The sequence below is a fragment of the Pempheris klunzingeri genome, chromosome 14 (assembly GCF_042242105.1).
Source record: "Pempheris klunzingeri isolate RE-2024b chromosome 14, fPemKlu1.hap1, whole genome shotgun sequence".
NCBI classification, from domain to species: Eukaryota; Metazoa; Chordata; class Actinopteri; order Acropomatiformes; family Pempheridae; genus Pempheris; species Pempheris klunzingeri.
Window position 1 is genome coordinate 23401465 of NC_092025.1, and position 25765 is coordinate 23427229.

The 25765-nt window shown below is 42.7% G+C and overlaps 2 protein-coding genes across 2 annotated transcripts in view; one reads left to right on the forward strand and one right to left on the reverse strand.

Moving 5' to 3' along the window:
• Window positions 1-1136: 1136 nt before the first annotated feature.
• Window positions 1137-18418, reverse strand: emsy (EMSY transcriptional repressor, BRCA2 interacting). Its single transcript, XM_070843964.1, has 20 exons — window positions 18219-18418; window positions 16894-17002; window positions 16618-16717; window positions 16259-16333; window positions 15951-16126; window positions 15710-15865; window positions 13949-14208; window positions 13625-13859; window positions 12659-12874; window positions 12000-12149; window positions 11531-11704; window positions 11283-11419; window positions 10498-10671; window positions 8122-8314; window positions 7832-7999; window positions 6967-7122; window positions 5884-6056; window positions 4121-4717; window positions 2671-3075; window positions 1137-2114 (listed from the first exon to the last, which is right to left on the reverse strand). Exons 1-20 carry the CDS (start codon window positions 18219-18221, stop codon window positions 1932-1934), a joined length of 3840 nt encoding a protein of 1279 aa, XP_070700065.1. The 5' UTR covers window positions 18222-18418; the 3' UTR covers window positions 1137-1931.
• A 1974-nt stretch (window positions 18419-20392) lies between these two features.
• The window catches only part of LOC139212852 (rho guanine nucleotide exchange factor 12-like), a 31660-nt gene continuing 26287 nt past the window's right edge, over window positions 20393-25765 (forward strand). Inside the window, exon 1 of the mRNA XM_070843405.1 lies at window positions 20393-20484. Within this exon, the coding sequence (XP_070699506.1) occupies window positions 20453-20484 (32 nt within the window). The 5' untranslated portion in view covers window positions 20393-20452. The remainder of the gene's footprint in view (window positions 20485-25765) is intronic.

The following is a 25765-nucleotide window of genomic DNA, read 5'->3' on the forward strand; positions in this document are numbered from 1 at the left end:
GCAAGAGGGTCAAAGTTCAGGAGATGAAGAAACGTGTCCAGATTTTCCTGCTGACTGCTTGGAGAGCGTGTAGGGGTGTTTGCTCTCTAGTGTCTAGTATGAACCACGAAGACTCGTCAGATCATCTGAGACTAGTTTAGCTTTCTGTCTCCAGAGTAGAGAAACACAGAGAGGCAGCGCTGTACAAATAAACTTCTTAAAAAAAGAAGAAGTATGGTTTGGAAAGCAGGGCGGAGATGGTTGTGTGATAGATTAGCAGTTTCTGAAATACTCAAAGCAGCATGTCTGGCACCTTCAGTCACTTAACTCTCCTTTCTGTCCTGTTCTGATGCTCGGATTCAGCCGAGTTGCTGCCGTGTGATTGGCTGAGTAGATCTTAAGAAGCAGGTGAGCGGGCCGGTGAGCGTACACGTCAGTAGAGGAGCTTAAATCACACACAGAAGCTTCATCTGTTTTGGACTCTCCAGATCTTGTGAGTCCTCCAACGTGTCCATCTTTAGGAAAACAACAATCAAGACATAATGACTATTTGATGGCGATAAATTCTCCCTCTGCCCAAACACGTTCTTTGCTTTTTGTTGCTCCAGTTTCCTGTTTGACCTCCTCTGTGCAGAATGATGTATGTGCAGTCATTTTAACTACTTTTTATAACTACGTCACCGTCTTTCGTGCAGAAAAGACTCCATCAGACAATAATTCTTATTATTATTAGTGTTATAGGATTTAAAATGGGTAGAATTACAGCATTACAGACCCCCTCTTCTTGTCTTTGGATGTGAGCTTTGATTAAAGCTGCCTACAGCCTGATCCCTCTCAAAGCCCCATTGACTATATATTATTATAAAGTTGTATGGTATCATAATAAGATGCTTCTTTTTGCTGCATATCTACGTTCCCTTCTGTTATTGCAAATATGGCTCCCATTTGTATGCCACAGGACCCCGCTTAGTGCTTTAAAACTACAATTCCCAGGAGGTGGAGCCTCCTTCATGCTGCCAGTGATTGAAATGGAACAGGTGATTCACTGCATCGATCCAAGTGTGCAGAAACCTTTTCCATCAGTTTGTCTCTTTTTTTCCAAAAAAACCCCCAAAAAACACAAAATAGTTTGAGCTGACGTTTCTACTCAGCTGATTTATTGTGCAGATTAAATGATTTTTTTCTCAACTAGTCATCTAGTTTGAAAAGGTATAAAAGAAATGCATAGTTTAAACTCACTATGCAAAAAAAGGAAATGCTCACTTAGAGAAACTCTCACAGCAACCTCTTCAACTCTAGAATATATCTTACAAAAACAGGTACATTTTACAGTCCGTTACAGTGAAGTGTAACACGTTACGTTGGACCTGATCCTCCCTCCTGGACTCTCTTCTGGTTCTGCTTTGTTTTTCTCTTCTCAATCCCACAAGCATTTTAAGAGATTTTACTGTTACAAAGGTGCACTTCAGTCAAAAGGCGATAAAACCTTCAGGTCATCGAAAGAAGACGTCCATCAACGGGAGAGTCGCTCTGTAGAAAAGTCTGGTCCGGCTCGGCTCTGTGTTCAGGCACAGAGCCAAAAATTCCAAATAATCAATTTCATGAAATGCGTGTTTGTCTTGCAAAGTCCTGCAAGTAACAATGTTAGCTCGGTGGAGGAATTAAGTCCTGTGTGTTTGGAGAGGCTGCTTTCCAACGGTCTGGAGCTGCACTAAAACTAATCCTTTCACCTCGCTCCCACATTTTAGACCCGGTGCTCCTCGCTGGCAATAAAAAACACATGTGCCATTAGTCATGGGGCAGAAAAAATACTTATTATGAACAAACTAATATTTACACAGAAACAGAGAGCAGTTTTGTTCTTGCACTTGAAAATAATAAAAATAAAAAAAAACAGCCAGAAAGTCTTTGTCCGCTGCGTCTGAGGCCTCAGCGCCTCTGGGACGGGGCGGCTACGGTTGTCCGGGGGGGCTGGCCGCCGCCGCCTCGTCGTTGCTGCTGTCCACCTCCTGCTCCATGGGGCTGTCCTCCTCCAGCTGCTGGCTGGTGTAGTTGGTGATCTCCAGGAAGCCGCTGGGCTCCACCACCACGTTGGACTGGCTGGAGTCGGGCAGGATGGAGTACTGAGGAATCACCTGCATGCGTCATGTTTGGGTTTCAGTCAGTTTCCAAAAAGTACATTTACTCAAGAACTGCACTTAAAGGCAACTTTGAGTATTTTCATTTACTTTTTCTTCTTCTACTCCACAATTCAGAGGAAAATATTCTACTTTTTTTTACTTTTTTTGATGACTCGAGTTACTTAAGATAAACATACAAAATAATTCATGATGTGTTGTGTCTTAGAATAATCGAAGTATTTATTGATCCTGAGTTCATTCTAAAGCTACCCAGTCACTACTACTACACTGTGGTCAATACTGACACAGTATTACAGTAATTAACTATATATTGAGTATTTCTGTTATCAATATATACAGCATAGGGATTTTCACTTTGTCCAAATAGTTTTTCTACTTATTAGCTAATGAAATTCACAGTTTAATCAACCAAATAACATTTAAAGTGATGGTTTATAAAATATCAGTGTTTATTAAGTTACACTAACTAGTTTTATGCTTTTATTTAAACCTGCATGCTGCCATCACAAGCTGACTGAAGACCTTCACTGATTACTGATAGTTCATTTACCTCGATGACCTCCAGGTCTTCTTTGCTCCTCTGTGCCGTGAGGCCCTGCATGCAGCTGAACTGCGGGGCCTTCGTGTGGGAGTGATGCATGGAGGTCCCCGAGCTGCTGATGAACTGGCCCGAGTCCAGCGTGCCCGACACGGCCTGGACCTCCATGGCTTTCCCCAGGGGCCCGCAGTCACTGGAGGAGTCCACCACCATGGGCTCCGTGCTGGGATCGATCTCCGCCTCCATCATGGAGATCTTCAGGATGTCCGACACGGAGGGCTTGTCCCCCGAGGGCCCGGAGCTGGACTCGGGGATGAGTTTGGCTGTGGCCTCGCCGCTGCTGAAGACCGGCGATGAGTGGTGGGAGCTGCCGAAGGTGATCTTGGTGACTGTGGCGCTCTGGGTGATGATTGGCTGCTGCGGTTCAGATATTTGGACAAAGGAGAAAAATTACAAATGGAAGAAATGAGAAAACTTTCATAAGTAATGTGTTTAAAATAAAAAACCTATGACCTTTTATCATTTCATGGATTAAAAAAAAATGCAAAACAAAACAGGAAACTTTGCTTCATACATAATTATGACGGCGTCACCGTGACTTTTGAGATGAAACGTGTTGGTTTATACATGAAATAATGAAGTATTTTTAATATTCACTCTCTTTAACTGTTGTTCCACATCACAAACTCCCATCTAAACTGAGCTGGACAGTCATAGTTTATTCTTTTTTATCTCATCCTTGAAGCACACCTGCTCTTCCACATCACTGCCCCTTCCACTGTTTCTCTGACCGACTGTGGCCGTCCTCATTTTTTCCTCTAATGTCAGTTTTACTGTTGAAGGGATGAAAACATTTTGGGGAAAATATCAGCAGCTGGAGGGTGTGCCGGTGTTTAGTTGACAGGCTGAGCTCCTGAACATCAACAACCAAACTTCTGCCGTAGATTACAAGCCACAGGCTGACGGTGTTGTTAGCAGCGATGCTCCAGGGTATTATTAGTTTTATTACTGATGTAAAATCAGTCATTTTTAGTGATTGAGTCAGATGTCAGTGAGGCTGTAAATCACGTCTGTGTTAGTGTCTCACGGCCAGAATCCAGCCACAGCGACACTAAACAGCAGAGCAGCAGCTGAAGCAGCTGTAAATCTATTTCTTTCTGCTCATCAGTCTGCAGCCTGTTCAAAGTAAAGTTGACAAAAGTTTTATTTATTTAAGGCAGGAAAAACCCCGGTACCTTCACATGCACGTTACATCAGACGCCTGAAGAAAAACTCATTAAGATGATTGACATAAGTCGGGTCAGGAGCGGCTGCCAGCTTCCCCAGGGTGTTTTTTTTTCTTCCTCAAATAATATAGGAACTTTAAAATGTGACTGAATGTGTCTCATTATGTGCTTAAATGAGAAGAAACAAATGTCCCGTGTTGCTTTGCGTTTGGTTCTCCCGGCAGGGCGGCGCTCACCTGGCTGGAGGCCGTCTTCTCGGTGCTCACCGGGTGGTGCGCCTGCAGCGGAGGAGGGTGGGACATGGGTGTGTGCAGCGGCCTGTGGTGAGACGTGGGAGCTTGCTGGAGCTTTGGGAGCTGCGGCGTCATCAGGGGTTTGGTCGGTGTAGCCGGGGTCGTGACCTTTGGCCCGGCGGGGGCCGGTGCGGCCGCGGGTCTGTCTTTGGGGCTCTGGGCTAAGGCTTGAGGTTTGAGCTGACTCTGCTCTCGTAGTTTCGGGAGTTTCTTAGTCAGAGGAGGGGTGGAGGGGAAGGCGATGGAGGAAGAGGAAGAGGAAGAAGAAGGCTGGCTGATCTGAGGTTTACTCTGCAGTTGTGGTGGCAGTGGTGGCGGCGGCGGCGTGGGCGTCAGATGGGTGGAGGCAGGAGTGTGCCGGCTCTGATCGGCCTCTGCCTGGCCCGAAGGAGGCGGCTGAGCGGAGTGAACGATCTGCTTTGGGGGGTCTGTAGCCGGTTGGCTGGAGCGGTAAAACAAGCCCGTCTGGGGGTCCAAGGTGTCGCCCTCCATCTCGCCGACCTCGACCACGGTGTCAGACTTAGCATGGCCGTCCGAGGGCTGAAACACAGTCACAAACAAGATGGCTGCTGAGGGCTCACATCAAACGGAGACTTCACAGATGTAATGAGACAGCAGTTAAATATCAGAGAGCAGATCAAATATTCAAGGTTTCTCTCAGAGGCCACTGGCTCCTATGCTGAAAGTGTCAGAGGCCATTTTTCAATTATTTTATTTTTTTATTCCATACTGCTTATTGTAAAATATATCAAAAGTAAATAAATCAAAAAATAAGAGTAATTAAAAAAATAAAAGTAAAAATATATTATATATATTTTTTGGCTTTTTGACAACATCTGACAGTAAATGATTAAATTTAAAGGATAAAAACCAACTTAATTTAACTATAACAATGGGATTCTCTCAAGTCAGTCTACAAACCTAAAACACAACAGTTAAATTGACCAGAAATTGATCAGTTAATCAATGCTGATGTATTAAATGACAGCTGACATCACAGATACTATTACTCTCTTTCCATTTTAGTTTTTTTTTTTTATATATATTGTGAATATAACCTGAGTGAAAACACTAAATGTTTTGGCAGAAAAACTGTGGGTTAATTTGACTTATATTATATCTCTATAAGATATATATCTTAAAGTTAATTTAAAAAAAGTTTGTTATTATCACCAAATGATTTTTGTTTTTTTTTTGTTAAAGGGTAATTTCACCCAAATTCCCAAAAACATTTTCTCAGTTTTAGTAGTAATCCACAGACTTCTTCAGTACTTTGAAAACTTGTTGACATTGTGCTGTTTGAATTGTCTACAGTGGTTTGTGGTGCTCACCATATATCAGGTATTTCTATAAGTTGTGGGCACCACAAACAAAATTCCACTCACCTCTATTGTTTTGGGGTGGAGGCATAAATTCCAAAACTATTTTCACTGTTAAAAACTAATGAGAGAGAAAATGTTCTTATGATTTGGGGGAAGGAGGCAGTGCAGAAGCCCTCAGAATAATAAATACAAACAAAGTGGACACAAGCAGGCTAAGCTAACAGCACTACATTATACTCCATCACAGTATCGGCTGTATTTGTTTAGTTATCGGCCCGTGTGTCCGTCCTGAAACTGGCATTTAAAAAAGCAGAAGAAGCTCTAGTGTTTGTTTATACAGGAGTATCAGACTACAGTCCTGCTCTCAGGTGTCCCCCCCCTCACCATGTGGCTGATGTGCGAAGCTGCGCTTGCAGAGGAGGAGGCGGCAGCCGGTTTGGTTACCACGGTAATGTGGCTGCTGCCGCCGCTCTTGTAAGGCTTCCCCAGCTGCTGAGTGGAGGACATGACAACGTCATCGGCCTCGGAGGACGCTCCGGCTCTGCTGCTGACTTTACCTGGCCGGGGGGGAATCACAGCCGTGAGCATGTTAAATGTGGGGAAGAACACACACACACACGCACGCACACGCGCACACACACACACACACACACACACACACACACAGGGGAGAACCATGTTTCACGGTATCAAATTTGAGGTTTTAGTTTGAAGTTTAGTTTGTTCCACTGAAATTGTGAGCTGCCAACCAAAAAAAAGGAAGTGCTCAGTGCTGATAAGTCGTGTACATACTTGGACATAGTACATTTACTCCAGTGCTGCAGTACTTTAGTACACATTTGAGGTACTTGTACTTCATACTTGAGTCTTTTCACTTTGGATTAAGCAACCCTGCAGTGTATAAATGTTAAAATCAGCTCCACTGTCACCAACTGCAATATAAAGATGATGCTTATATATTAATGCATCACTAATTATATATATTAGTTACATACTGCATTACTCTGAAATGGGTCATTCATACAGTACAGTACATAATACACATGTACTTTTACTTTAAGTTCCTCTCCAAGATATCTCAGCGGCTCAGACCAAAACAAATGTGCATCTCCGTCCTCCCCTGCAGCAGCCAGACCTCTTTCTCTTTCTCGCTCTCGTTCTCTTTCGTTCTGCACACAACAGCTGACGGAGCTTTTGTGCTGCTGCGTTAGCTCGCTAGCTGAGCAGCAGCTCTGACTCGTTTTTTTTCCGGCTCTGTTTGTGCTGCGGGTTCGGGCATGCGTTTGGACGCACACACACAGGCAGTGTAACTTCAGTCACTTCTGCTCAGGACGCCATTACTCCACTGTATCTTTACATAGCACATAGCTGTTTAATGCTATTAAAGGACATATAACAGGATATTTCTACGCTGTGGTTGTTACTTTACTTCTTCCATTGTCGTATGTATTTTGCGGTGACCAGTACCTGCAGTGACAAACTCGGTGCTGGGTTCAGCCTCTGAGGTGGAGGGCCGGGGGGACTCTGGGTTGGGCTTCTTCTCCTGCGCCAGCTGGATGGGCACGGCCATCTGGCTCAGGTCGATGGTGTGCTGTCTGGGTTTGGACTCTCCCTTCTCCTTCACTAACCAGAGAGGAAAAACACACAGATTTATTACAACGCAGGTCGTAAATTCTCATTTTTAAAAGCTCAAACAATTTCCAGTTCCTTTCTAATTTATTGCTCATTTAGTGTGAAACATCTGTGCAGGAAGAAGGGAGTTTTCATACGTTAACACGGCTTGTACCGCTTTTCAGAGTAATATTGAAGCACTGTTCAAGCCCTTTCAACGTACAATCAATGTTTACTGTCACACCACAAACAAATATGATGACGGGGCATTTTTCAAGGTGTATAATCAAATTCAAGCACATCCTTAAACCTTGAAAACGTAACAGTCACATGCACCAAAACTCCGTCACTTTAGGGAATTTACCATCAGACACGGATAACGCTGTTCTAATGTGTAGCTCAGTGTACTCGCTCCCACCTTCAAGTGCTCCGTGGGAATGTTTATCTCGGCCCATCTACTCATCGACCCAGTTCCACTGGTTTGCAGCCCAAAGAGCTTATTGTCAAAGCAAAACCCCAGACGAACATAATTACTGCGGGCCACAAGCTTTTTGGTCTGTTTTTTTTAAACATAAGTAGCTTCTGAAAGGTTTTTTTATTGATATTTACTGGTAGGCTTTAGATAAAAGGCTGGAAACATCTCCTTTGGCCTCATTGCTGCTTCAGTCAGCATGTATACAGGTGATACAGCCTCCATTCTGTCTGTGACATAAAGGCTCACCTGTTGTCTGCTGCAGCTCCAGCAGAGCTTTGATGGTGGAAGTGGCCGACTGGGATTCCCCGCCAGACACCTCCTGGTAGATAATAGTGGGGCTGGACTCCACCGATACTTCCTGCTCAGTCCAATCCTGCTCTCTGGAGGACACCACATGCACTACAGGCTGAGGATCTGAGGAATAACGGGAACAATGTGGGACAACTTTAAAGGAAGCTCATAAATACGCATCTGCAAAAACTCACAGCCGACTCATCTCTTCTCTATTCCATGGAGAAAGGGAAAGTGAAGTATACCTTGAGTGCTGCCATGGGAGGCCTCGCCAGCTAAGGAGCCCGAGTCGTCCTTCGCGGACCCGTCCTGGCTTGAGATCTGAACCTGCCCGATCTCTGCTGAGCGGGTCACCTGCTGCAGAGTCTCAGTGACCAGCTGCCTGGTCTGTTCGCTCACCACCGCTGTCTGGAAGACTGGCTTCGGCTTGATGAGAACCTGGAGGTAACCAAAAGGAACAAACGGCGTTCTGTGAGGCAGCAGTTCCTGTCTTTTTTAACTTTAGGTACCCTGACAGCCCTGGGAATACCGCAGTTATCCTTTAACCATCAGGAGACCACTTGCAGTAACAGACGTTGGCTGTTTTACTAGTTTTTGTGTTTTGTTTTTTCAATTATAATGCCGGACAAATTCTTCCTAGCTGGTAATTTATTGGTTATTGTGATATCTATGTGAAAAAAAACTGTTTTACAGCAACTGTGATAATAAAGAAGTTTTGTAAACAGGTGCCATTTTCGTCACTGGAAATTGTTTAATCATGCTGGTACTCAAACTGACTTATAATTGTGAGACGGTTGCTGTTTTGGCTGATCTAGTCTGTGGTTTACGGCACTGTGAATTCAGTATGTACTGTACATCTATTGTGTACTATATATAGCTGGCTGACTCACTGACCACAATTTCCCCTTGACGGTTAAATATAGCCTGAATGCAGTTTCTTTTTTCAGACTGGATTGATGAGTTTGATAGTGAAACTATGACATATTGTTATATTAAACACATTTCATTTTAATGACAAGTCAGTCATTCACCAAGTGAGGAGATACTTTTATATTTCTACTGCTTTAGTTGTGTAAAGATATCATAGCCGCACATAACACCTGGAAACTGGCACGACGGAAATTACCCTGAGAATATATTCTGGCACCTGTGTGTTAAATTTGAATTCCCCAAAAAGATTTAGAGAGAAATATTGGGGAAGACTGGCGTAGTCAGTTATCGCTTTTCTGTGGGTGTTTCTTTTGAAATCACTAGATTTTCTTTTAAATGCCACGTTAGGTATTCTTGGTGTTTGTCAGAAATATGCGACTTTCAACAGAACCAGTTCTGCCCCGTTTGAAAAAAGAAATAAAACTCAAACCTGAAACTTTCCCAGGAACCGAAAAGCACCTACAACTGCTGGTTTTAATGTACAGGCTGATTATACAGCTCCTAATAACAGGAGGCAGCACGGACACTGATTAAAGACTGAAGAGTACAAATAAAATACAAAAATCATGAAACCAAACTGAATAGATTTTTGGATTATATCTTTCATGTGGCCAAGCGTCACTGATCATTACTTTATTACAAGCAGAGGCACCACAACAGGACTGAATACTGACCTTATATTTCCCTTATAGTTTGCTGGATGTCTAACAGCATCACTACGTCGGCTTTCTAAGGTGATAATATGTCCGTCTAGTGTTTACAGCTTGATCTGCTGCCCACAAGCCGCAAGAACAGATAAAAAAAAACATCATTTGATCTGAGAGAGCAGCTGAGTGGATCCCCGTCAGTGTGTCTGATTCATTTTGGTTCAAAACTCAATTCTCTCCCCAAATGGAGGAAGTAAATGGCGGAAGAGGAAAGGTCAATGTTAAAGTACGTTTTTCAGCCTAGAGACTGGGGGATTTTTCTCTCTTCCGTTTGACCTGCTGAATGTTCATTTTGATCACTTCTACAGTCATCAGATTGACGACAGACTGCGTCAGTCAGAGCGGGGGGGAAGTCTCCTTCTTCAGAAGAACAAACTGAGATATTTGTTCTCATTTTCAGAGAAAGACACTTCAGTCTTATTTTGTTTTTCCTAAAGCAGATATCAACAACCTTGTGGTTACTTGATGTCGGTCATATGAATATCCGCTTGATGTTTGTGAACAGTCACGTGACAACCTCACTGGTCTGTGGTTAAACTGGATCTAATGGTGACATTTTAATCTTATGCCTTAAAGCCACTATGACTGAAGGATGTCTGACTTCCCTCAGTGGGAAACAGGTTATTTCAGAGCTGTAAGTAGTTAAAGGTAGGGTCTGCAACTCATTATAGAAGCACTTTTTGCTATATTGGGTGAAAAACTAAAACAATAAAATAAAATCCAGCGTCTGTCAAAGGATTGTAAACTCATCGGCCGACCCGCCCGTCTACCTGTGTACACGCACGCTGCCAGTGCACAAGGCTCAAGCCAGTGAGCTAGACCGCAAGATCGGTAGAGGAAGTGCAGCCGAAATTTAAACGACAGCTCTGTGGTGAGTTAGTAGAGCGAGAGCGAGCAGACTGTTGTTTAGAGAGCGAATAGCAGAAAAGCTTCATTTAAGATAACACTATAATAGAAAGATCAGCAGATTAGCTGGTGTCTCACCTGCGTCTTGCCCTGCTGGCCGTAGACGATCTTGGTCGGGATGATCTTGGTGGCGGTGGACTGGGATCCGGAGCTCATGCCTTTGGGCTGGGTGACGATCATCTTGGTGATGGGTCTGGAGGCGGTGATGATCGCTGGTTTGGTCCCCTGAACAGCCTGCAGGCCCTTCTCACCCTGATGCACACAGAGAGTCTAAATGTCCACAACAGTTCAGATTACGTTCAAACTTCGTTTCATTTCCAGGCTGAGCTGAGCAGCATGAAAAACAGCATGTCTTTGCAACCTTTAAGATATAAATACTACATATTACTGTATTTAACACATTTTAATGCCTTGAATTCAGAGATTTTTAATTTAAAATGTTAAAAAAAAAAAAAAAGGACTTGTGGTGGTGGAGATATCTAGTTGTGGTATAAAAAAAGACATGCAAACATCACAACTGTACAATAAATGGGCTAAAATTAACACACAAACTGCACCAATTTTAACAACAAAAATAATATAATATATTATAATAAATAAACATGTATGTGATCAGAATAATTTGAAAGGTTGTTTCACTTATAGCAACAGTCCAAAACCCAAAGATCTTCAGTTTAACACCAAGAAAAGGCCGGACTAACTGAATAATCTACATTTTTGCTTGTAGAATTACCTTTAGTTTTAGATTAGTCGATTATTAAAACAGTGTGTTTTGCTCTGGCTGTCTTTGGAGGGTTTATACTGCTAACTGATGAATCATCTCGACCACAGTGCTTAAAAATCACGAGCGGTGTTTGACTGACCCCAGCGTTCAAAAGTGTGGTGACCACATTCTTGCCAGGAAGTCCTTGTATGGTCGCTCCTTTTCCTGTGGTTTTCTGAACCACGATGACATTCGGCTTGGAGGTCATGGGGATGGTGGTGATCTTCGTCGTCGTGCCTGCAGCAGAGGGAACAAAGCGTGTCATCAAAACCAAGACCGACCTTAACAAAACTGCAGAGGTTCTGTGAAATCACAGCTATAATATAGTCGGGTGAGTCAGCGACTCACCAGAGACGATGTTACTGCTGATGATCTTCCCTCCCAGAGTGGCCAGGGACTTGGGCACCACGGTGATGATGCTGCCGCTGGTGGTCTTGACGTAAGTGGTCCCGCCGCTGGAGGCTGATATCCTGGCGCCGATGCTGGGGCTGACAGTGGGTCTCGTATAGGTGGCCTGGGTAGCTGCGTAGACACGTACACAGTTATCATCTACCAACAAGGCCTGGTGTGAACGACTCAATTAAGTGTAAGAGTTTAATGCTGCGCTCACACTAATTCAGGAGTGAGTACAATATGTTACACAAATACTTAGGATATTGTGACTGTTTTCTCATGTTTTACAGACCAAATGATGAATTGTTGAATCCAGAAAATAATCAGCTGATTAATCAGTAATAAAAATAACTGTTAGCTGCAGTCCAAGGTGTTTGATTTGGTTTTATTGGGTGTAAACTGCCACGAGTTGTGAATCATTCACCTGTGGCCTGAGTGACCAGCTTGGTGGTCATGATGGCTCCGTTGCTACTGACGACCATGATGGGCGACGAGCTGCTGCTGGACAGAGCCACCGATGAAGGCTTGGGCAGGATTTTGCTGGGCTGAACCTGCTGAGTGATTATCTTTACCCCTACACACACAAAATATAGATATGAGAATATAAACTTTTTTATTTCTCAAAAAAAAAACCATTCTGCAATATAATTACCAAATCACAATTATAATTCAAATTTTTTAAAACTGGAAGTATAAAACAGAACAGGCATAACTTCCAGACAAGGAAAGGCATATGGAAAGACAAAGAAAGAAACAAAGAGGCAGAGATAAAGAAAGAAAGAGATAACGGAAGCAAGAAGAGATAAAGAGCAAGATTAAGAGATACAGAAAGGAGAAAACAAGAGATAAAGAAAGATTAAAGAACGAAAAAGATAAAGAGTAAGAGATAAAGAAAGAATGAGGAAAGCAGGCAGCAAAGAAACTGTATTCTGTGTTAACAGTTATAATGTCTGCAGTAATACCACTAAAGCCACTTCAATTGAAATTTAATTTAAACAGATAAAAAAAGAGAAAGAAAGACAGTTAACAAAGGAAAGAGTAAAAGAATAAGAAAGGGATCAGTGAAAGAAGAGACGCTGTTACCGGACTCCTGTTTGATCTGAATGGTGGGCTTCGTGCCGGGTGAGCTGGTGGTGGTCTGGGTCTGGCCGACACTAGAGACCCCTAAAGGTGAGCCCTGCTGCAGCTGTTTGGGCGAGTGCTGTTTGGGGAACTGGGCCAGGATCTGAGCCGGCGACCCCACCAGGGTCTTCGGTGACGGAAGTCTGGCTGAGGCCACCTTCACTCCAGCTGAGGCACCTACGACGGTGAACACACGATGAGACTCATTATTACCTCTCCACGATTACTTTTGGATAGCTGGGTGATGGTTTAGGATAAATCTACACATTGTATGTATGCAGTCATGCAAAGTACAACAGGTGCTTTCCTATAGAAGCCAAACAATTACTCAATTAAATATTATAAATAATAAATATTATAGTTCCAGCCTCCAAAAGGTGAAAATTTGCTGCTTTTTAGTGTTGTAAAACAGATTTTACACAGGAGCTGGTGGTGACCAACAACAGAGCTAAAAGCGGAGAGAATATTACACTTTAATTTGTTCAATTGCTCCACATAAATACTCTGTGTTTAAACTAAATGTTTAACCACAGTCAGTAAATACAGCTCTAATTCTGAGGGGCAATAACAAACTGAGGCTAGTTAAAGGATATTCCTGTAATCTTAAGGGTGTTTGGGCTCTGGTTTGTTTGCCCCCCTTTGGTGTGAACACAATAATTGCACTCAAAACAACCACAACGATGATCCAAGCCAGGTGCACTTTGCATTCTGGCATGCACGCTAACTGTTTCTAGCAGTAGCAGTTAGCCGGAGAATGAACTGAGGTCCTCGTAAACTTGCGTAGCAAAGTTTCTCTCACAGACAAACGAACCAGTGCAGAACTCTCTGGCTACTGTCCCACACACATCGGACCAATAAGCCCAAAATGGACGCTTAGAGTCTTCGTGTGTGAGATTCTTGGTAACATTACTTAGAGGAAGGACCTACATGACGCCACGGTGGACATGACCACTGAAGGAGTAGAGGAGACCACCGTGGTCACTGCGACGGTGCTGGATGAGGGGCTGGAGCTGGCGGGGAAGACCACCGTCTGTTTCTGGGTGGGCATGGACAACATGGAGGCGGAGCCCAGCTTGGACATGGCGGCATTGTTGTGAGCGTGGGACTTGGACAGGATGTTGGGCACGAAGTTGGAGCTGGGAGAAGTGGTCACGATGATCACCTGAATGAACGAGACATTTAAAACCCCGAAGTATTACAGAGAGAGATGTGTTGAGGAAGCATTAGAGCGTGTGGACGAGCAGCACTCACTTTCTGTGTGGTGGTGTTGGTGGTCTGGATGGTGGGCTTGGTGAAGGTGATTTTGACGGGGGACAGGTGTGGCGGCAGAGAGTTGGCGATGCTCTGCATGATGTTGCTCATCTTGGGGCTGCCGCTCACCGGCACCGTGATGTTCTTGGATACCTGCGGAGACACCTTGGTAACCTCCTTCAGCATCACCGGCGACGAGCTGGACGAGTTGGTCCGCCTTCGCTTCCGAGGCTTCTCATCTTCATCGGAGCAGCTCACGCCTGTCAGGGGAATGGAGGATGGAAATTCAGACTATCACAGAGCTGACAGTAGTTCTGTCGACTGTTCTATAAAACTCACAGTTTCCTACAGTCCAAAATAATGTAGCCAAATGTCTTGTTTTGCTCCTTCGACTGTCCAAAACCAAAACATATTCAATCTACTTTAATATCGGAGAAGGAAAAGCAGCAAATGTGCACATTTGAGACGATGGGGCATCAAATTTTAGGGTTTTTGCCCGACTATCAATTGATTATGAACATAACTGCAAATCATTTTTGTAGCAATAAACTAAGCAATTAAAGGACAAATCAATGAATCAGGGAATCTCAAAATGCAACTGTAAGACACATTTTTTATCTTTCCAGTTCTCGTTACCTGCTCACACCATCTGTTTAACAAACACACACATAATGGCAGCAGATGCTCCCTGAATTGTCAAATTTGATCCGATAAGAGAAGTTTCGTTCAGGCTTTCAAATCCCAGCCAGTATAAAGTTTACAAATGCGTGAAGAATTGCTGAATCTTTTGTCCTGTGGAAATCCAGAGTCATCACAGGATGAAGCATTCGGGTTGAATGAAGTTAAAATCAGTTAGTAGTAAATAAACATGTCCTACGGTGCCCCCTTCAGGCTCATCAGGACATTTCTTAAATCTAATCTCTAATAATCACCACTAAAAACCAGAAGTCCCCCCCCCATTGTTTACAATATACAGAATATAATACTACAGAACATAACAATGGGGAAAATTTTCACACGCATTTATCTTAAGGGAACTCTTGAAACAGAGAAAAGAAACTTCCCTGCAGCTTTTTAAAAAGCAGCGCATCACTCCATTTTAGCCTGAAAGTGCCCCTTCACTTAATACAGAGAGTTCCACCACAACACCCGACACCCCCGGCCCCCTCACAGCTCTGACTGAGTGCTGCTCCAGCCTCCCTCCACTTTGCACCGTCTACTTCTACTTTGACGGGGGGTGTGTGCACAGCAACGGCACAGCTGTTTGTTTGAGCTACAGGACACAGCGACCTGCTTTTCTCTGGAAAAGAGAAAATGGCTGCTAGCGTCACAGACATCTCTTTGGCGCTTCAGCATCTACTGTCAGTGGATACGAGCGGGAAACGTGTGGGAAAACAAAGAGCTGTCGTTATGTGGGACTGGACCAGTGAGCTTGGACCCCCCCACCACGGACACTATCAAAGGAATAGTTTGGGATTTCGAGAGGACGACTTCTTCAAAGAAGTTCCTGTGAGGCCTCCCAGCCAAAAATACTCCTGTACACAGCCCCCCACCCCGTAAAACCACAGCCTGTCGTTTTTACACTGCAGTTTCAACATATACCTTTTGTTATTTTTGAGAATGAATCAAGCTGGTTACCATTCTGGCACTTTCAGCTGATACACTGTCTGTTTTATGTCCCACTAGCATATCTGGTTTCCTGGATTCCTCCTGTCAATGCAATCTAACTGGATAAATGAGCAAAAGTTGCTTGACACTCACTTTTTACATAGACGGTGCTCCCGCTGGGCAGCACCACCACGTTGGATGAAGGACTGGGTGGTCGTGGTGATTTCACAGTCGCTCCTATGATGCCGCTGGTCGCTGTGGCGCTGGTGGAGGTGCAGGTGGTGCTTGTGTAGGAGTAACATACAACCACTGCAGGGACGACATCAAACACGTCATTCAACACCTAATCTGTCTCAAAACACCACTAGCTGAGCAGAAGGTGATACCGGCCCACCTTCTTTGTTTCCTGTTTCGGCTGGCAACAGAAGAGAGGCATTCTGGTTGGCTGTGGCGCTGGCCACGGCGTTGGCCGTCAAAGTAAAGGCCGTCTGAGGGACCAGCCTCGGCATCAGGGGAACAAGCCTGCGTCCCTCAATGGACCATTCAGACGAGCTGTTAGGACCCGACATGCTGAAAAAGATGTCAGGCAGCGTTCAGTACTGAGACGCTGGTTTTTAAAAGTACAATAACAATCACAGTGTCTGCCTCCTACTGTAAATACTGTAAAGTATGTGGCCGGGAAATGGGCACTTAGACACTTACTGATATGCAATGGTGGTGAGGCGTTCATCATTGACCGCCCTGCGAACTTCTGCACGATGGCGCTCTGTAGAGATACTGGGAGGACGAGGGAGGGGGGCGGATAAAAGGGTGCAGCACATTTTAAATAAAGCAAAGTTTGGGTGCAATAATGGAGGAAACTGGAGTTTTTCCAGCACTTGACAGCTAAGTTAAATAAACTCAAATTAATGAGGCTCTCTCTTACTTATTCTATTTCTTTAGCTGAAAAGGGAACTGTTAAGTCACGTAGTTTATTATATCAATGCAATTACAATTTAAGCATTTTCAAGGATTTCCAGCACCTGTACATGCTGCTTTAAAAATATGTAGGAATAAACTACCCAAGAATTTTAGTGAGGTCTCCCAGCAGATCCTTCTTGTCCTTCGTCAGGTCTCCTTGGGCCCGCAGGGCACTGATGACCCCAGCATACGCCTCCAGCTCTGGGGAACAGAAAGCCACACATCAAACACCACATCCAGTCTGTTTATGTCTGACTTTTCATGTCTTAGCCAACTTTTTATGGTCAGGATGTGAGTTCAATCAGATAGACTCAAACACGAAATTCTCTGCCTGATTCAGATAAACCAAGTGTGTGTTGTGTGTTGTGTGAGCACACCAAGTTTGCGGAGTATTCTTTTGCACTCATCCCTGCCCAGGTCAAGGATGGTGGGCCATACCACAGGCATGGTCCCAGTCAGCACCGGCTTCTCCAGCTGAATCATGGGCTACGTGGAGAACAAACAATTATGCAATAATTGTAATACTTTAGCATAAACCAACACTGCTGCTTTATCTGTTTATTCTTCAACAAGAAGCTTCTTTCTTCTCATGTAAGGTAACAAGGTCCAAATTATGATGTTAAAAAGTGGACATAATTGTGGTAATAATGTCCTGTTTCACCACTTACATTATTTTTTATTATTGCATTGTATAGCGAGATTACAACATTGATTATCTTTTAATTTCCAGACAGAACTGACAGACTTTGATAAACTGTAAATGATTTAATCACAACATGTGCGTTTATGCTCTACGCTGCCTTTAAATGATGTGACAGTCACCAAAAACTAACTCTGTCTATATGGTTATTTGTTTCCAAAAGCTTTGGGACTTAAATCCCAAAAATCCCATTCGGCTCATGGAACTTCAAGAATAGTGTATATTTATACATATTTACTGCAAAATCGGTATTTAATAAGAAACAAAAACATGACAGAAATAGAAAATAAGAGCTGATCAGGGTACGTTGAAGGCATCAATAATGTTTTCAAATCAATGACATGATGGTTCTTTAGTTTCAGAGATTATACCAGACTCCATTCACGAATCCAGCTATTTAATTCCATCTCGTTTAAGGACACAAATTAATTCAGGAGGTAGGAGAGGAGCCTGCTCCGCACATATGGGATATAATTCACCAGGCCGAAAATGCATTAGAGTGAAGTCTGAACTTTTTAAGTGTTTACACTGACCAGTACCGCCCACCTCTGGGCGGCTTAGTAACTACAAAACACAGTGGGGAATACACGGCCATCTATACACAAAAATGGAGATTTTCTTTCATTTAAATGTTGCGTTGAGATCAATTTATATGCCGAAAGTAAGATAAGTCCCTGATATTTATAAACCCGTGCATTTGTTGTGCCAGGTTGTGGCATTTGCAGACAGGCAAAGAAACATTTAGCTGTGGTGTTTTCTGGGTCAAATTCTGACAAAACAACGGGAAACGGCACGTACATTAAATGACCCCCTGATCCAGCTCAGTGCAAAGAATAACGGTAATAAACAGCCGTAAATTGTTTATAGCAACGCGTCAGATCTTGACAGGGCGAATGCTCAACGCAATAAGATCATATTTTGGTTCAATGAAAAGATTTACAATGGCTGATGTTAGCTTAGCTGGTTAGCTAGCTATCCCTACGAGCCAAATAAATGTCTTACCATCCGTTAGCAGGACAACTTCAAGGCCTCGTTAACTCCGACATCCAAACAAACATGGCCGACATGAAGACGCTTAGCTGATCTACAACATCATGTAGTTATTCTCCGATAAACTGCTGGAAAAAAGCAAAAGCCAAACTGCTAAATTAGCCCCGTCTCTCCAAAAGATGTACTGGTGTTTATGTTTTCTGCTAACTAGCTCCCGCTAGCCTGTGGATGTGGGGTTTTCTTCTTCGTGTGATGTATTTGGGTATTTGCTGCTTCTTCTTCTTGGGAGGTGCAGTGCTGCCACCTACAGATTAAAATTACACACTAGAATCACAAACAAATACATAAAATAAACAATAAAAATATTAATTACTAATATCTTGATTAGAAGCGGAAACAATATTAAGAGCCAGGACCGTAGTTTATACTTCCAGTCCGCCACACTTCACACACATAGGAAATTGTTGGCTGGCCTCCAACCAAACTCTGTATAAAAATCAAATAATTTAACACTTTATTCGTCATTTTTGTTCATTTATATTTTCACCTCTCTATATTATCATCTAAGATGTTGTTTCCATGCCTTCTCTACACTTCGTCTTCCTTACAAGTATGTAAATCTAATGGAGAATATTATTATTCTTCCAGAAACCCTCACAATCTGAGTTATTTTAGTCTAAATAATATCAGACTCACCCTTGACAAATGAAATGTGTGTGGAATTGTGGAATAGAAATTCTCCTTCATGTTATTAAAGTGATTAAATTAAAGTACTAATCTACACTGCATTTCACTCAGCAAGCCTTCATTTGGCTGTTTGATAACTTTACTTCACAGATTCAGCTGAATAATCAGAAATATAATCAACAAATATGCTACTTTTAGTTTAAGTACAAGAACTCAGTACCGCATAAGGCTGGTTTTCATCCCATGTGTAGATATATATGTATATATTGATTATGTAATGACAAGGTGTTGTTCGTATTTCCACCTGCACATCAAAATATTTAGTGGCTGCAGTAGATGAAGTACTCAGCTCAGTAAAAGCAGCAATAAAACAAAGTAGAAATACTGTTATAAGTTAAAGTATTCAAAATTGTACTTGTTTTTATTGTTAATGAGAATCTACAAAAGAACTAAAGTTATCAAATGCATGTATTAAATCAAAAAGGCACCATTCAGACACAAGGCAATTCAAAGTGCTTCACCGGGACATAAAACACAATAAAAATGAGACACAGAAACATTAAATCACATGTAATAAAAGTAAAAAAATAAAAAAATTTGTGGTAGAAAATGAAAATACTTAAGCAAAGTACTTAAAAATTGTACTTCAGTGCAGCACTTCCAACCATTATCTATTAAAGTCGGGAAAAAAAAACACATTATAGGCCTTAAATTTGACAGTTTAGCAAAATACGAGGCGCTCCTGAACGCAACGGGATGGAAGGTGGGTTTTTCTCCTCTTTTTTCCTCTTTTGGGGAGAGAGGGGGGACAAAGCATTTCCTTTTTCCATTTGCATCACACTGAGGAGCTAAAAAAAAGTATAAATTAACACAAAAACCCCTCCGAAGGCTGCTTTTCCAGCGGAGGGAGTTAATAAAGTGAGCGGACCTGCAGCAGGATGCCACAGAGACGCTTTTCATGAATAAAAAGCGGAAATAAAAAGTAGAGGAGTTTTTGCTCATTTGGGATTTAGCAGCCAAAGTTTGACGTAATTCTTCCCCGGACATCAGGAATAAAGTGGAGTGTCATCATGGAAGTATTTCCTAAGGAAAAATAGAGGTTATCCTCATCTTGGACTTGGAGGTAATGTGAGAAAGTTGGATTAAAAAAAAAAAAAAAGCAAACAGTGAAAGGACAAAGTTGTGTGCAGAAGTTCACGGTTTTCCAGATGTCTCTGCTGATGCAAACAGCGGCTGCCTAATGAAAAATTCACACCCAAAAGACAAGAAAGGTGCATTTTCCCTCATTTTATCGCAACACTGTGGATTTTAGGCTTCAATCAGTTGGATTTATGACCAAGTTGGGAAGCGCTCCTGTTAGATTAACGGAGTTTTAGGCTGTGGATGCTGGAGATCAGTGAACGAGCCGTCGACGCTTTGTTTTCTTTTTGTTCTTTTGGATATGGACGGACCAGGAGGAGACACAATAAAGGAGCCGGTTTATTAAATGAGCCTCGGAGGTTATTAGTGTTAAAATGTTATTTGGATGAAGTCCTCGGAAAACTCGTAAGGGAAGCCCAATGAGTGGCACACAGTCAACTCTCACTGACAGGTAGGCTAAATCCTCCTTTTCTCATTTTAAAACATGCATGCTCACCATTTTATCAAGCTAAAATGTTTTCCATAATCGGTTTATGAATGGAATAAAGACAACTAGTTGCATCATACCAGACTCCGTTAAAAGAATCCCTCAAATTGACGTTAATTTTACTGCTGGAAAATTTACTCAACTTGCAGAAAGAATTGAAAGATATTTTACTATTTAGTTGTGTTGTGGTTAATTCGGCAACCAAATGATCGAGCAGAAAAGGCCAGACTTTGTAGAAACGGTGTAATAGTTTGCCCTCTTTATGGCGCATTGTGGTGGCAGACGATGGCGTCTGTGCTCGTTGGGAATATACGTTAAAGGCTGAGTTTTAGTCAACTATAAGGTGCCTCATCCACTGGATGCATGCCGAACTGTTTGCAAGCAACTAATAATACATGTGAGGCCTTCAGTTTTTTAATAAGTTTGATCTCTACCTGAGAAACACGGGGTAAGTTAAAATCTACAGGTTTCTCAACACAGTTCGTAGTGGTGTTCCCTCTAAAAAACTTAAAGGGAACCTAACGGTGCTCGGTTTTTCCCCTGTTTACTGGACAATGTGATTGGTTTTGAGTGCTAATGACAAGCTCCCCTCCCCAGCCTGCAGGGGCCATGTTCCTGGAATATCTAATTCTTTACTTGTGGCTCCTAAAAGGTCACCGTATATTAAAGGTTTCTGCACATTCTTCTGCTCCTAACCTCCAGGACAGGAAGTTAAAGCACTCTCTCACACACACACACACACACACACACACACACACACACACACACACACACACACACACACACACACACACACACACACACACACACACACACACACCTATCATCAGGTATCCCAGCCACCTGTGTCTGACTCACTTTCCTTGTTGTCTGGCTGGACGGACTGAAACATATCTGTGTAAACACGACCTTCAGTATTTGCTCAGTGAAACAGGCCCATATTTAGAGGGTTAATCCAGAGTCTGGCAGAATGTCTTTACGAGCGTCTGCAGCATGGCACACAAACTAAAGCTAGAGGTCACAAGAACATGTGTGTGTCAATACAAATTGATTGTATGATCATATGAGTTCTCCCTTTATTGATCACAGGAAACACAGACCGTCCTAAAGTGGGGTTTGTGCTGTTTTTCATCAGCTTCTTGGCAGAGAAATAAATCCCCGATAAAGTCTTGCAGCTCTGGAGTTTGTTTGTCTACTTCTGTAAGAACCATATGAGGTGAATTGTTTTCTGAAATGTTAATGGTTGACTTTTCAGATTCCATCCTACATTAGTAACTTGTGTATTTTTGCACTCGGTAATCAGGAGCTTCCTCTGAGGAAACACTAAAACAAAGGCACACATGACTGCCTTCGGAAAGTCAAACAAAGTCACTTGATTTCTTGACCTTCAGCCTGCAGAGAGGACGCAGCCATTCGTCTGCTTTGCTGCTTTTTTAACAAGAACAGGCCTCTTCTGTGTAGTTTATATTCTCTGTCTTTAGTGTTCCCATCACAAAGTGCACGCACACATCATATACGGTTTAAAATCCTAGCAGGCTGTGGAAGTGCACAGTAAAAATGTCATCTACAGACACATGGAGGCGAAATCCAACTCATTTAAAGTTGTACTGAATTTGTTACTTTATACATTACGTCGTATTTATCTGTCTTTATTAGAGAAAAACAAGATTGACATTGTCACAAGATACTGAAAGTGGTCGTTATCTCATCCTTATCTTAAGGTTATTAGTCTATAAGTCTGTACTGCAAAAAAAAAAGGGGGTTCAGTCGCCCGGCAACATTTGTGCCAACTCCAGCAGTGGTTAGGTCACCTCTTGGACGCTGTTGAAGGGTTTCTCAGAGAGAAGAATTTCAGTTTGAGCAGCCTGCTAACATTTGTGATATTTTACTGTGTGGATGTGACAATCCCCAGCGTGGGACATGTTCTCCTGTCTGTCTGCCCTCGAGGGAGAAGACTAGAGCGACGCTACAGGGCTCCGCATCGGTCCTGTTGGGCTCTCAGTACCTTTTTACTAGACGAGGAAACTCAAGGCAGTGCCCAGTTCCCTGGAGGATGGGTAGAGGCAGTAGAGTTTTAAGCCTTTAAAGGGAAATTATGCCTTATTACAACAAGAGTTTTATTTTTGTAGCTCAGGCCATTGCTTTTATCATCTCTATTAAAGGATTACTCCACTATTTTTAAACCTGGGCTCTATCTTTACATATTTTTGGTTCAAAATGACTGACTGGAATTAGTCCAGTAGATCGCGTCAGCCTGCAGTCATGAATGCATTAGAATGGCTGTAATGTAATTTTTTATATTACTGAGTGTACGTCCACTAAAAGTGCTTGTTTTAGCCGCTGACAGGCGCAGATTATTATTCTAAGTGTCTGACAACATTATGAAAAGGATCCGTACAGAGATAAACCTGTAAGATCAGCTGTTAAATCATTGGCTTCACTGCTACCAGACTCCATTGACAAAAACAGTAATTTTACCTGACACATCACAGGAGTTGCTGGTCTACTGCTTCCTCGAATGGTTCATTTGTTTGTGTTATTGTGCAACTGTGGTGTTTTTTAAAGAGTTTGTTCAGATGCAGACTAACATGTTAAAACATCAGAGTTGTGGCAACTAGACTAGTTACTCCTGTGTTCTGAGAGCTAAAGTTACTCTTTTTGTCAATGGAGTCTGGTGGCTTTGAACTGAGCGATGTAATGGCCGTTTCTGGCCTACCCTACATCCACCCTGCTATTTGTGTGATCGCATGATTTTTCTTTGCAATTTAGGATTAATTGCACGACATTTCAGGTGAGCTCACTTTGAGTTTCAGCCTCTAATAAAGCGGCTAAACTGTTGGTTTGCTTCTAATGTGTCTCAGGAAGATCTCAGGAAGTACTTTTTAACATGAAGCTCTTTTTTTCCCATTCTTCACACATGTGAACTGGAAGCAACACCATGAACACATTAATGTAGACTTCAGAAAGTGTTCACCTCTATGACTGTATGTGCCCTTTGTTGATTAAAGACCACAGAGACACAGGAACAGATTCACTGTGGCTTTTTCACCTTTTTGTTTCCTATTCTGCCCAAGACAGGTGCCTTGTGTGCCTGTACTGCATATGCATTTAAGACAAGTGAACAGAAGTTGATTATGTATGAATTTACTAAAGGTCAAGCACTTTTTGCAGTTTTGAATGGAAGAGTTTCTTCTTTTTTTTATATACAGGCCTTTACAACTAAAAACAGATTACTCTCTGTCTCCTATAAACGTGCTTAATGCCTTCCACTAGAATCAGAATCAGGTTTATTGCCAAAGAATTTGTCTTGGTGTCTGCACCAGATTATATTATTACTTTTAGGAGTAATATTTTGAGTAATGGAGATCATCCTGTCCGCTGTGCTCTTGCATGTTCATGCACTGGTTGCAACGTAATGCATTTGTTTTGTTTAGTGTCAAAACTAATTGAAAAGGAGTTGTTTTTTTTTTCCTCATGTTACATTTCACTGCTGAGCTGCACCTACTGTGCTCTCCTTCTCTTGCTGAGTGTTTGCTGTAGAGGTGAGTCATAGCATCAGTCCAGGAGCTGCTGAGTAAGTCAGGAGCTCCATACAAACAGATGCAAATACATGTAAACACAGTTCTGCTGGAGAAATCAGGGAGGCGGTGGGATGCAGCCAGGAGGAGGATTTCTGCTTTGAGTGCAATGATTCAAAACAGGTATTAACACTTTTTCCTTCAGACAACACAGCTCTGACTCATTTGAAGCATCTATGATTCATTCTCCCTCAAAGGAACATAAAACTACTGGAGCTGACCTAAAAATCGCCTTCACAGATAAGTTTGGCACCGATTTGAGTTTGATGATTCAAAACGGGTGTCAGCACAACTATGATTCATTTGAAGCATCTCTGTTTCATTCTCAGACGAGTTTCTCTCAGCTGTCCTTACCCGTCCTCTTCAGCTTTAGTGTGACTAAGCCCGTGTGACTCGTTCATTAGCGTATTTATCGGTGTGTTTTGTCGAGTATGACGGAGCTCAGCCGAGGGATGTATGATCAACCTGAATGCCAACAGGCCGTGAACCAGCTCTTTTGCTCTTTGTCACACAGTTCTGCTGATCTGTGTGTTTTCCCCACCCACCCATCCCCATCCACCCACCCACCCACCAACCTCCCCCTCTCCTCCCGGCTGTGACGGGAACTGGTGACATCACTGTTAAACAATGTCTGTCGGGCCCACCAGGCTCCTGGCCCCTCCTGGCTGACACCACCGCTGGCGACACATCAGTGCAGGATGGCGACCGACCAGGCAGAGCACCACTGCTGTGCTGCTGCATAAACAAGAGTATTACACACAGAGATTAGTTCATGTTCTTAATTAGTTCGTTGTACAATCAGCTCTTCTATCAGAGTAGAATAAATACAAGAAAGGAAGATAATAGAATGAAATAAATAGGGCAAATCATAATATCACACGCAGAACTACAGCAACAGGAAGCTGCATCAGAAAGTTCCACTTCCAGGCTATTAAGTCGCCTGACAGCAGAAGTTTTCTGAGCTGCCACATAATGGAGCCGACCTGATGGCATAACTAAGAAGTCCTTTGGAAAGGACGTAATCTTCTTCTGCTGGACTCCAGTGATCTTTGAGCAGATCCTGACTCACTTAGGTTCAAGATGAAAACGCTCTCAAAAAACGTTTGGCAGAAAATGCACGTAATGTCACAAAAAGAATTCAGCTTCCTCAGCAGGTGCATTCGTTGATATCCACGCTTTACAATACAGTTTGTGCTCCCTGAAAAATGTGAGTTCTGCATCAAACATTGGCGGTGGAGAAGACAAAGAGGGGCAGCGTTGATCTGTGTGTAGAATTAAAAACCGCCTTCATGCTCATGTTTGTCACAGCAGCTTGTATTTGAAAATGACGTGTGAGCATCCAAACATCATGTAAACATGCTAATATTCCACTTTCGGGAGGATTTGGGACATAATTAAACAATTTGATGCAAAATATTCAATGTATTTTATTATCTTGACGTGTACTAGAATACTCATTTGTGTCTCTGAAAGTCAACGGTTAGCAGCTCTAGTTTCTTGTGACAGTAATAAACAGTGTTGACAGTGTTTGAGAGCATTAGCTTAGCAACAGGACGTATGTTGAGGCTGAGCCTTGTTATAGTGTGAAAACACACTGAGCTACTAACCGCTGACTGGGAGTTGTTGACAGGAATTAAATGCATTTGTGGCTCAAGCGGTTTTTTTCT